Here is a 13,502-nt window from a genome sequence, read left to right on the forward strand (position 1 = left end):
AGACAATATGCTGTCACGGGCAGACAGTACCAGGGTTGCTAATATTCACGGCAATTAACTACTATAACTGAACGTCATTTACAAAACATCCACTCCATGTTCGGTCCAAGCCCTCCCCTCAATTATGCACGATTTAAGACCCTGCCGCCCGCCTCAGTGTTCCCAGTCACCCCTGCTCCCTGAGCTCCTTGTAAAGGGAGCGCCAGGGAGGGGAACGCTGTTCCTTAGGACACCAACGACCCGGCGGGCCAGCTACCTAGGCGCCAACCGCGCCGCTGCGACCCCGTACGCCCGAAACCCGCCGTCCCTACCCAACCGGCTGCCGAGTTGCCGGAACCCAAGATGGCGACAGGGGCGGAGTCTGCGTAGCCGCCCCTGGGCGGGGCCCGAGGCAAGACGTGGCCGAGGGGCGGTGCCAGGCCGGGGGCGGTGCCAGCGGCCCAGCTCGGCCCGGCCACCTCGGCCTGGGGGGGGATCTTCGGCTGTTTAGTCTGAGTTTTCTTTTCCGCTGGGTGGTCGGTGCCGACGCTCCTTGGAGGCGTCATGAAGTCCCCGGTTCCGGACCTGGCCCCGAGCGACGGTGAGGAGGGCGAGGACCGCACACCGCTCCTGCAGCGCGCCCCGCGGGCGGAAACCGGTGAGCCGCTGCGAGAACCAGGGGCTTCGGGCGGGAGGCGGTCCCAAGGTAGAGGGTGTCCAGAGCTGCTTAAGCGCGAGAGGACTGAGAACGCGGAGCCCATTCAGGACCCCACTCAGCCCCCGCCTTCTCGGGTGCCCAGAAGCAGTTCTGGGGCCCAGGAGGCGGGCTGGACCGTGAGGCCGGTCCGGGTCGGGCGGAGGCTTGGGTGAGACCTCTGCAGGTACAGCCCCGGGGACCTCGGCAGGTGCAGCCCCGGGGGCAGGTGCAGCAGGTGGGCCCGGGCGGGGAGCTGCTGGGCGCTGGCGGCGCCGGGCTCCCGGCGATTTTCGGTAGTTTTGAGCAGGGGTCCCTGTGGAAGAACGAACTGGGGGAGAATCTTGAAATCAATGGGCAGAAGGCGAAGGGGAGGACCCCGTAGAAGAGCGAACTGGGGAGAAATCTGCAATTGAAGGATAGAGGGCTGGACGGAGCCGCGGGCTCTTCCTCCGTGTCACTGCCAGGTTGCCACAGCTGCTCGCCCTCCAGCACGTGATCTGGTAGCTAGCTCCCTGGGCGTGAAGAGGAGACACAAAAAAGCACTGAGGTTAACATTTGTGAGTATGCGGAGGAAAATTATTGGATAACCCAGCGAATATCTTGAAATTGTGCACTAAGAGATTAAAAGTACTGCATACATTTTTCCCCCGTATAGCTGTCTACGATTAAGTCTCAGCAGTCTACGACTTAAGTTAGGAAACAGGTTATCCTCAAGATAGGCTATTGATAGAGCACTAAGGTAATTTGCACAAAGTCTTGCAACAAATGGAAAAGGAGTTACTTCACAATGCATCTTCCCTGAATTTGGGGAAGTTAAAATATTTTGCTATACTTCTTTAAAAGAAATTTAAACTAAAGAATAAATCAGTTTGCATGCATTCTGTAGTTTCAAAGATGTGTGCATGAGAAACAGAGTTGAATTCGAAATTTGACTTTTCCTGACCAAGAACAGTACAATCCTGTGGTATCTTCTAAATTTGTTTTTATCATTACCAGGTGGTGGCAGTAGAGGTGGTAACATTATAGCTCTATCTGGCAACTGGTAGCTTATTTTTGTGGGCGTTCAATGTAAACACTGTACCATAATGCCGTTTTACCTGGAAGTCAGACTTAGTTCCATAAACTGATCTTTTTCTATAGCATATGAGTTAGATTTCTATAATCCTCTTCTGCAAAATAATCTAGTTTGGAAATACAGAAATAATAAAGATATTCCCTAGAGACTACTATATCCTGTTGCAGTTGGGAAACATATATAAATATAATCAAATTTTAGCTCAAATGTTAAACGTCATTAGTTGTCAGGAAAATGCAGATTAAAACCGCAATGAGCCGTTACACACTTACTAGAATGGCTAAAGTTAAAATGGCTGAAGATACCAAATATTGGCCAACATACAGAATAACTAGAATTCTCATATTTTGCTTGTAAGAGTGTAAAATGGTACAACTACTTTGGAAAACTGGCAATCTATTTTAAAGTTAAACATACATTACCATAATACCAAACAATATTTATAGCAGCTTTAATTCATAATAGTAAAAAACTGGAAACAACGTATCCATCAGTTCATCAGCAGGTGAATGGATAAACAAATTGTGGTATATTCATGCATACTCAGTGGTATTATAAAAAGAAATTACTGATACACATAACAACGTGGGTAAATCTCAGACACAAACCACCATATTAATGTATGACTCGATCAGTATGAAGTTCTAAACAAGCAGAACTAATCTGTAATAACAAGAAGCAGATCAGTGGTTGCCTGGAAGCTACAGGCAGGAAGGAATTGCCTGCAGAGGCACTAGGGTACTTTTTAGGGTACAAGATGCAGATGGAAAAGTTCTGCAGCTTGACTGGGATTCACAGATGTATACATTTGTCAAAATTCACCAAACTGTACACTTGAAATGGGAGCATTTTATTGTATGTAAAATATACCTCAATAAAGTAGATTGAAAAAGAAAAAAATTAACTCATTCCTTTTAAAAACAATCCCTGCTTGATGCATGGGTTGAGTGTATAGATCTTAGCCCCGTTCCTCATGCCTTGAGGTGGCTGTCTTCATTATAACCATTTTCCTTCTTATTTTTACTCTTTACATACCACTGGAGAGCAAAAGTGAAGTAAGAATAGCAGCAACACATTTTGTTTTGCTATTTAAAATATGATAAGGGTTTTAGAGAAGAGGCGCCTACCGTTATAGGGTATTGCATTAGTCAACAATATTTTCAGTTAAGCTCTGTGTCTGGGGTGCTGCGAGCAGGACAGGAGAGGAGCGCCAGGAGAAGGGATGGAAAAGACAAAGATGGATGTAACCGCTTTATAAGAGGCACCAGGTATTACCTCATTTTCTCGCAGTAGTGCCCTTTGTCCTAGCTTTAGTCATACTATCTACCATGTACAGCTAATAAGAGAAACACGATGCCCATTAGTTGTATTTTTTATTTAAGTTATGTTCTATATGTTTACTTTGCACATTTCAGAAAGTGTAGGTGTTTAAAAAAAAACAAAAAACAAAAAACTTTCCATCCAGAATTAGTTTTTTTTTCACTTTTGGTGCCTTAAGGTGTAAATCTTCAGCAGACCTTAAAACCTCTCTTTCTATATGTTTGCATATGTTTTACTTATCTTTTATGTTTGTTTCTGGAACAAACCTCTATGAAATTAGCTGTACCTTATCTATGCCTGTGTGTATAGTTTTATTTTTCAGAAGAGAAAAGCTGATAAAATGTTCATCATAAAATTTTACAGCGGTTAAAAGACCTTAGAGACTAACTCCTATCAGGTTGGCATCATTTTATATGTAAGCAACTGAGGGCCAGAGAGGTTAAGTTCCCACTATTGCTGTAGCCACATTAAGGACTAACCAGAGTTCTTCTAGTTTTTAGTCCCATTCTCCTTCCTGGTCACAACACTGCCACATTTGTATTACATTGGAGAAATTCCTGTTTGCAAAATGCTTAATCATTTTTGTTGAATCCTTCACAAATTTGAAAGTTTCCTGCTCCGTCATGAATAAGAGGACATGGTTTTGTGTTATGCGTAGTGCTGCTTTATTGAGAGAGCTAAAATTAAAGTATGTTTCTGTAGTGTTAAGACCAATGCAGGGGACAGGGGTTCAAGCCCTGGTCCGGGAAGATCCCACATGCCGTGGAGCAACTAAGGCCGTGTGCCACAACTACTGAGCTTGCGCTCTGGAGCCCGCGAGCCACAGCTACTGAGCCCATGTGCTACAACTACTACAGCACGTGTGCCTAGAGCCCGTGCTCCGCAACAAAGACAAGCCACCACAATGAGAAGCCTGTGCACTGCAACGAAGAGTAGCCCCCGGTCGCCACAACTCAAGAAAACCTGTGCACAGCAACAAAGACCCAATGCAGACAAAAATAAATAAATTTATTTAAAAAAAGAAAAAAGAAAAAAAATGGGCTTCCCTGGTGGTGCAGTGGTTGAGAGTCCGCCTGCCGATGCAGGGGACATGGGTTCGTGCCCCAGTCTGGGAAGATCCCACATGCCGTGGAGCGGCTGGGCCCGTGAGCCATGGCCGCTGAGCCTGCGCGTCTGGAGCCTGTGCTCCGCAATGGGAGAGGCCACAACAGTGAGAGGCCCGCGTACCACAAAAAAAAAAAAAAAAAAGCATATGTCTCAGGTTGACAGAACACAACAGAATTCTCAGTAACCTGTCAGTAACCTGACTGGTTTGCTTTTCAAGCATTTGCTTTTACGTAGCCAGGTAGATTTCAGAGATGCACACCAAAGTGATGGGGGACATCCATGTTGCTGCAAATGACATTATTTCATTCTTTTTTATGGCTGAGTAATATTCCATTGTATATATGTACCACATCTTCTTTATCGATTCATCTGTTGATGGACATTTAGGTTGCTTCCATGTCCTGGCTATTGTAAATAGTGCTACAATGAACACTGGGTGCTTATGTCTTTTCTAATTATGGTTTTCCCCAGATATATGCCCAGGAGTGGGATTGCTGGATCATATGGTAGCTCTGTTTTTAGTTTTTTAAGGAACCTCCATACTGTTCTCCATAGTGGCTACCAGTTTACATTCCTACCTACCAACATTATAAGAGGGTTCCCTTTTCTCCACACCCTCTCCGGCATTCATTGTTTGTAGATGTTTTGATGATGGCTATTCTGACTGGTGTGAGGTGATACCTCATTGTAGTTTTGATTTGCATTTCTCTAATAATTAGTGATGTTGAGCATCTTTTCATGTGCCTCTTGGCCATCTGTATGTCTTCTTTGGAGAAATGTCTATTTAGATCTTCTGCCCATTTTTTGATTGGGTTGTTTATTTTGTTGATATTGAGCTGCATAAGCTGTTTGTATATTTTGGAGATTAATCCCTTGTCGGTTGCTTCGTTTGCAAATATTTTCTCCCAGTTTGAGGGTTGTCTTTTCATTTTGTTTATGGTTTTCTTTGCTGTGAAAAATCTTTTAGGTTCCCTTTTTTTCTTTGTTTTTATTTTCATTACTCTAGGAGGTGGATCAAAAAAGATATTGCTGCGATTTATGTCAAAGAGTGTTCTTCCTATGTTTTCCTCTAAGAGTTCTATACTGTCTGGCCTTACATCTAGGTCTTTAATCCATTTTGAGTTTATTTTTGTGTATGGTGTGAGGGAGTGTTCTAATTTCATTCTTTTACATGTAGCTGTTCAGTTTTCCCAGCACCACTTATTGAAGAGACTGTCTTTTCTCCATTGTATATTCTTGCTTCCTTTGTCATAGATTAGGTGACCATAGGTGTGTGGGTTTATCTCTGGACTTTCTATCCTGTTCCATTGATCTATATTCCTGTTTTTGTGCCAGTACCATACTGTCTTGATGACTGTATCTTTGTAGTATAGTCTGAAGTCAGGGAGCCTGTTTCCTCCAGCCTAGAGATTGTCATACTGAGTGAAGTAAGTCAGACAGAGAAAGACAAATATGATATCGCTCATATGTGGAATCTTAAAAAGGGGGGGGGTACAAATGAACTTATCTACAAAACAGAAATAGAGTCACAGATGTAGAAAACAAACTTATGGTTACAAGGGGTAAGGGGGAGAGGGATAAACTGGAAGATTGAGATTGACATATACACACGACTATATATAAAATAGATAACCAATAAGGACCTACTGTATAGCACAGGGAACTCTGCTTTGTGCTCTGTAATGGCCTACATGGGAAAAGAATCTTAAAAAGAATGGCTATATGTATGTAACAGATTCACATTGCTGTACACCTGAAAATAACACATTATTAATCAACTATACTCCAATAAAAATTAAAAATGAAAACAAAACAACAAGGTGATGGGGGAAGGGCGGCTGAATACTGGTAAACCACAGGAATATAGATTCTTCTGCCTAATTTAGGTAGGAGGGAGGAGGGAATTAGGCACACACATAAAGATTCCATTCCTCACACTTTCCACCAGCTGAAGGTTTACTTTTGTATGAATGAGATGTGTCTTGTATTTGATTAAATGGATTTTCAACATACTGTTGCACCAAAATGTGCTCATGCACATTATGAAAAATCAGTTGTAGGTCTCCTAAGACATTTATTTGTGTTTAAAGGCAGAACATGGGTCTGGAGGCAGGGTGCCTAATTGCCGATCATAGTCCTGCTGCCTAACCTAACCTCTCTGTGCCTGTAAATCAGGGAAAATAATACACCTAATTTATAGGGTTATTGTGAGGATTAAATAAGGTAATAGAAAGTGCTTGGAATAGAGTTGGGCATATAGTCAGTGTTAATTATTATCATTATTATCATCATCAGTGAAGACTGGATTTTGCATTCCTCAGAGAAGCTGGCACCACAAAATAAGAGCCCCATTCTTCATATCACACTCTGTTCGAACTTGTGATTTTCTAGCTTATAATGGCACATCCTCTGCTTTATTTCATTTTTTTTTTAGTTTTTTACCTCTACTGTTCTTTTGGTGTGGGAGGCAGATGGTTACATTCAAGGTTCAGTTACATAAGCGTTGTGTTTCACAAACGTAATTTGTGTGTACATATAGTCTTAAATATAAGGTATGGAGCGCTCGTAGACAGCAACCATATTACAGAAGGAAGGGAGATGGCCTTGGGTCATGTGATAATCAATGTTAAAGTAACTGAGTCCATTTTAATGGAATTTGGTGTTTTCTTGTAAATGGGTATTAATTTGGGAGCTAAGAATACACAAGGAGTTATCAGGAATGAATTACCCATAAGGCAGGCTAAGACCAGTTAAATAGTACCCTGTTTAAAAGCAAAACTTGTTTTATCCACTTAGATAGGAAATCTTTTTTAATGCAGCCCCCTGGTCGGGGGGCTTACTAGTCCAGGCCCCCTCCTCTAGAGAAAGTCATCGTCTTTGCATAGGTCAGTGCCCCCGACCGTGGATTTCCGCCTCAGTCTCAGCCCCTCCCTGCTCAGTACTTCCTTGCCCCTCAGCCAGGCCTGCTCCTCCCCACTGCCAGACCCTCCCACAATGAATAAAGGCTGGACATCCTCAGCTTTTCAGCAGCCTTGCCTCACCTCAGGCGCCTCCTTGCTGCAACAGAAACCTGGCCTTCTGGGCACACCACTCCTCCTTGCTGTCTCACGGGGTGATTCCCTGTTATTTTGTCGTAGTTGGTGGCATCACCTCTTCCTTACTCCACACTGATGCTTCCAGACGATCATCCCCCCACTCTCAACGCCACTAGGCTAGGCTCCTTTCCCCTACATGGTTTTCTCCTCTGCCCACTTCCCAGCACTTGGCTTCAGGCATCATAGGCTTCACCACCTGACACACCTCCATCTTCTGTACTCTAATTCCCACCTTTATCTTGAGACACGCCTCATCCAGCGCCACGTCCCCTCAACTTCTCAGACTCCTACGTGTCTGATGACTTCCTTCCCTCCTCGGTCACCCCTTGGACCTTGTCATCTCCCATGACTGCTTTAACGACAGCTAGCATTCCTGCCTGCCTGTGTAACTGCTCCACTTTGACCACTCCCATTTCATCAGGACCTTCCACCCACTGACACCTCATCTTTCTATGGAAGAGTTCACACATACACAAAAGTAGAGAGAAGATCTGTCTGTTTCATCTATCGTCAAGAGAACTTCGTAGGTAGAATTGTGAAGTTCCATCAGGAAACACCTCTCTGCTTTTAAGCCCCCTAAATATTTGTATGCCAGCTCTCCCAGACACTGCTCTAGGCATTGAAGGTGTACAGCAGTGAACAAAACAGAACAGAAGCTCCTGCCCTCCCTGAGATTTTATATTCTAGTGTGCATTTTCCTAAACCATTATCCCTCTCCATTTTACTTGCTTCTTGGGTCAGGATCACGGTCCAACACTTTCTTTTCTTGTCCGCACTCTAAATTCCCTGCTTTATCACCACACCATCTCAGTGCCAGCTCTCTGCTTACCTGGTGCTTGTCTCTGCGTACAGGCGAGTCGTGCTTCAAGGTCACACTCAAGGGCAGGTTGTGCCCACCAGTTTTGGGTGGGTGTCCACTCGCTCAGCAACTCTGCATGTTTCACTGCGAACTTAACACCCACTTCAACAGCTTCTTAACTTCTTTTTTCGACTTCTGATTTCTCGCAAATGAGAAATAACCTTGATCCGTAACAAATTAGCTCAATTCCTAATGTCCAGGAAGAGCAATAAAATAACAGTTCACAGTTATTGAAGGCACATTATGTGCTAAGCACTGTTCTAAGTATTTCACATGTACCCCACCTCAACTAACCCTTATAAGCCTAATATAGGCAAAGCACTTAGACTGATATCGGGCTCAGTAACTATTACTTATTGGGTTTTTTTTAACATCTTTATTGGAGTATAATTGCTTTACAATGGTGTGTTAGTTTCTGCTTTATAACAAAGTGAATCAGTTATACATATACATATGTTCCCATATCTCTTCCCTCTTGCGTCTCCCTCCTGCCACCCTCCATATCCCACACCTCTAGGTGGTCACAAAGCACCGACCTGATCTCCCTGTGCTATGCGGCTGCTTCCCACTAGCTATCTGTTTTACATTTGGTAGTGTATATATGTCCATGCCACTCTCTCACTTCGTCCCAGCTTACCCTTCCCCCTCCCCGTGTCCTCAAGTCCACTCTCTACGTCTTTATTCCTGTCCTGCCCCTATTACCTATTGTCCTTGTTATTAAATTTGGTGCCCAGTGTCCCGCTCTGAGCTATGCAGCACCGTAGTCCAGCCCCATCAGATCACTTGCCGGTTCCCGCTCCTTCGGTGCTTGCTTTCCATACTCCTATACCTGCCTCTGCCTCTGCTGCATCGCTCTCCTTCCTCGAACCTGCCGGTGGCTCCTGCTTATTGATGAAGGTCCAGTGCAAGTGCTCTTTCTCCCAGAGGCCTTCCTTGACCATCCCCTACCCCACACACAGCACATTTATGTCCCTCTTTTGTCCCGTGTTACACACATATGCGCACTGTAGCCGTTTATCTCGTTGGTATAACTTTTCCCAGGGTAAACGGGAAAGGAACTCACTTTTACTGACTACCCTTCAGTGTTTCATCTCATGCACACACGACCCAGTGAGGCGGGCGGTGGTCACCTCATCTGGGAGCTGAGACACCTGATAATGAAAACTATTAACTAACTTGCCCAAAGACACACAGCCAGTGAAAATCAGAGCTGAGCTCCTTCACCAGGTCGGCTTCAATCTAAATCAGCCTGTTCTTTCAGCTGCGCCCACTCCACATTCCTAAGTTTAAACTGTGTTTTAGAAGCTGATGTTTGTTTTGATGGGTGCTCCATGCGTTACGCAAGCATGGTTTTGTTTTGAACTTGATTTCAGTGTGGCGGGCGCCGGATGAATGTTCTCTCCCCTCATCACGCAAGCACGCTTTTCTCGGACCAATTTCAAACGCTGGCCAAATTCACAGGCACATTTTGCTCTATCACCATACGTTCCTGAAACAAAATCTTTCTGACTGATTTGTAATCAACAATCATTTTTTGAAACTAGTAACCCCTTATTTGTCATGTTCTTAAAATCTCATAGTCATACACTTCGTGACTTCAGTGTTGGCTTTTTCTTTTCTGGTTATTGACTGTGCCCCCAAAGGTTACCATTGCCGGATCCATAACTTCTAGGTCCAATTTCCAAGTAGTATCACTAGGAATTTGAAATCATGTTACTCACCTTTCCTCCACTTCCCAAGCTTCTACCCCTACATGATATTCACATGGTAAGGTATGTCATAGTCCTAATCAGTTATCATGTGGGGAGAAACTGATAACATACGGTAAAATAAGGCAACTCAAATAAGGATAGAATGGAGTGATAACATTCCAAGTCAGAGTAGCAAAAAAATAAAGTTGTTCAGAGTAAGAGCATTGCTGGTAACTTTGTCCCTCCCTTTCACTAACCCCCGTGTCCAGTGTGTTGGCAAGGCCTGTCAGTTATGCCTTTAAAGTTATCTCAATTCCACGCATTTCTCTCCATTGCCTGGGCTTTACTCTACTTTAAGCCACCATCACCTCTTTCCTGGAAACTTACAATAATCCCTTGAGTGATCTCCCTGAGTCTACAGCCCTCACCACCATTCACACTTCTGCCCCTTTGTCATCTCCACACAGCAACCAGAGAAGCTCTTTAAACCGTAAATCACATCTTCACAGGCTCCGGACGGGCAGGCTCAGCGGCCATGGCTCACGGGCCCAGCCGCTCTGCAGCATGTGGGATCTTCCCGGACCGGGGCACGAACCCGTGTCCCCTGCATCGGCAGGCGGACTCTCAACAACTGTGCCACCAGGGAAGCCCCGTAAATCACATCTTGTCACTCCTCTGCTGAAGCAGATAATGAAGTTTGTATATAGTACCTTGGCAAAGCAGACAGTACATTAATCTGGATGTTTCCTGCTCCAAATTACCCAGAGTAACGCATTTTAATTGCCCAAATTTGGAAAGATTATGAGTCCCCCCCATCCAGACTTCTCTGTATATTCTCGTCCAACACAGAGCAATGATAAAGAAAATGTGCTCTCCTATAAAACATGCCTTGCGTTCTGCAACTGTCCTTAACTAGACAGCTGCCTTTTTGCTTGGGACAGAGAGCCAGTGTGTCTAGATTCAGGTAACAGAGGCAGCGTGAATGAAGCTTTAGAAATATAGTTTTCACAGGTCTGGATCGAACTGTGGCAGTGGTGCCGTAGTTCTAATACCAGCTGTACTCCTGAAAAGGGAGCCAGGAATGCCAGGTGAAAAGTTGTCTGTTAAAAGACGTCAGTCTGGGCTTCCCTGGTGGCGCAGTGGTTGAGAGTCCGCCTGCCGATGCAGGGGACACGGGTTTGTGCCCCGGTCCGGGAAGATCCCACATGCCGCGGAGCGGCTGGGCCCGTGAGCCATGGCCGCTGAGCCTGCGCGTCCGGAGCCTGTGCTCCACAACGGGAGAGTCCACAACAGTGAGAGGCCCACGTACCGCAAAAAAAATAGTAATAATAAAAAATTAATTAAAAAAAAAAAAAAGACGTCAGTCTTGCACAGAGGAAAAATTGATAGCAGTTGTTAAGTGTATGAGTGCTTGTAGAAAAGTGAGTTGGATCCCAGTATATTAATATACACCTAAATACAGTTGTGCTGTATTCATTAAAGCTTCGATCTGAATCTGTACCAAGACCGCTGTACTCTGAAAAATGTATCCTTGTGTGAGGTTAGGTCAATGAAAACACCAGGATTCCTGAGTAGGGGAAAAACGTGTGTGTGTGTGTGTGTGTGTGTAATGCTAATAAGTCACTGCCAAATAAAAGCACACATATATTCATATATATGTACTTAACTTTAATGTGTCATTAGCAAATGAAACAGATGTTCATATCTTTCAACAGATATTTATCAAACACTCAGTGTTGACTAAACTTAAGGTGTAAAAACCTGGATTAGCCACTTCCTCCTTGTCGCTCGGGATCAGTCACCCTTAAGTCAGCTTCCTGAATTCTCATTCCCTCTCCAGTTCTGCAACTCAGTAAAAGAAGAAAAAAGAGAAAATATGTGCATACACCCACAGAGTAAAGAACTGGGTCAGACTCCTCCTGTCACATGATCTTCCTCCCGTTGGTTCCTCCAGCCCACTCTGCCTTCCTTTTTTTGTTTTTTAAATCACTGTGGTATATTCACCAGCTGTGCTTTTTACTGTGGGCCCTTTAAGCCAGACCAACTGAGTAACTGTCACAGGGGCTGCACCTGTCATAGATCCTGCAAGTCTGCTTCTGGATTCTTAAATACATTTAGTTTAGGAGAGCCTTAAGTATTAATCATGGCCACTGATTCAAACCCAGCCTCTGAGGATACTTTTCAAGGTAAGAAATTATCAGGAGGGGTTTCATGCCCTGGCCTTGGCAGTAAATTTTTTGTGCTGAGATACGTTTATGATGAGAGGGCTACTGACCCATCGTCAGTAATGTACGTGTCACGCTGAACGCTCGAGGACTTGTTACAGGCCATGTTTGAGACATGTTTTTCAGAAATGGTGATGCCGTTAAACCCCCTTACCTGCTTTTCTCTTATCTTGCCAGCTGACAGGGATTGGGGGTTTGGTTTTGACTCTGGAATGCAGATTTTTCTGAGCAAAGTTGTTGCCTCCATGTTTTAAGAAACTGTCTTACAGTTCAGGCTCTCATGTGTTAAATCTTTATCAAAACTACAGGTACTGGGAACAAATTCTCTTTGATACATGTTTTTAGATATGCTTCATCTGAGAATATTCTCAGAAAAATATTCATGATATATTCATTTGTGTACATCTAAGAAGTGACCTTTTTAGTGATTTAGACAGTATCATCTAAGTTACTCTTTTTTTTTTTTACATCTTTATTGGAGTATAATTGCTTTACAATGGTGTGTTAGTTTCTGCTTTATAACAAAGTGAATCAGTTATACATATACATATGTTCCCACATCTCTTCCCTCTTGCGTCTCCCTCCCTCCCACCCTCTCTATCCCACCCCTCTATGTGGTCACAAAGCACCGAGCTGATCTCCCTGTGCTATGCGGCTGCTTCCCACTAGCTATCTATTTTACGTTTGGTAGTGTATATATGTCCATGCCTCTCTTTCGCTTTGTCACAGCTTACCCTTCCCCCTCCCCATATCCTCAAGTCCATTCTCTAGTAGGTCTGTGTCTTTATTCCTGTCTTACCCCTAGGTTCTTCATGATATTTTTTTTTCTTAAATTCCATATATATGTGTTGGCATACGGTATTTGTCTTTCTCTTTCTGACTTACTTCACTCTGTATGACAGACTCTAGGTCCATCTTTTAATGAAAGTTTTTCCACCAATCTTTATTTCAGCTCCAGTGTGCTGCTCTGCTCGTTACAACCTAGCATTTTTGGCCTTTTTTGGTTTCTTCATTCTCTATTCATTACGGGTGAATCTGAGTGTGGCATTAGTGGATATGGTGGATTCCAACACAACCGCAGCAGATAATAGAACTGCCAACGAGTGTGCAGAACATTCTGCTCCCATAAAAGTTCTTCATAACCAAACGGTAAGTGCTGTTTTTCAAGCAAATCATCTTCGTCCTAAAATACTTCCAAGTAAAAATATTGAAAAATATTGAATTTATTCATCCTACAGAAACACAGACACTTTCTTCATGTAAATTCTGAATCATTTACTTGTGTTTTCCCAGTAACTGGTTAGACAGTAACATAACTGTAGCTGCTGCTGCTGCGCCCTGATCTGTTTGAAAAGTAGTTTTTCAGTTTCCTCCGTAAACATACTGTCCTTGAAGAGAATTTGGAAAAACCTGTCTGGCGTATTAGAAAATCAGGTTGTTTTAGATGTTGCTAA

The 13,502-nt window shown here is 43.8% G+C and overlaps 1 protein-coding gene across 2 annotated transcripts in view; it reads left to right on the forward strand.

The window, feature by feature from the left end:
* Positions 1 to 420: 420 nt before the first annotated feature.
* SLC17A5 (solute carrier family 17 member 5) overlaps positions 421 to 13,502 on the forward strand; it is a 50,015-nt gene continuing 36,933 nt past the window's right edge. For both annotated transcript variants that reach the window (XM_081251112.1, XM_081251111.1), the window contains exons 1-2: positions 421 to 637; positions 13,001 to 13,197. In XM_081251112.1, coding sequence (XP_081107238.1) covers positions 544 to 637; positions 13,001 to 13,197 — 291 coding nt within the window. In that variant the 5' untranslated portion in view covers positions 421 to 543. The remainder of the gene's footprint in view (positions 638 to 13,000; positions 13,198 to 13,502) is intronic.

The sequence above is a fragment of the Mesoplodon bidens genome, assembly GCF_964165515.1.
Source record: "Mesoplodon bidens genome assembly, chromosome: 12".
NCBI lineage: Eukaryota > Metazoa > Chordata > Mammalia > Artiodactyla > Ziphiidae > Mesoplodon > Mesoplodon bidens.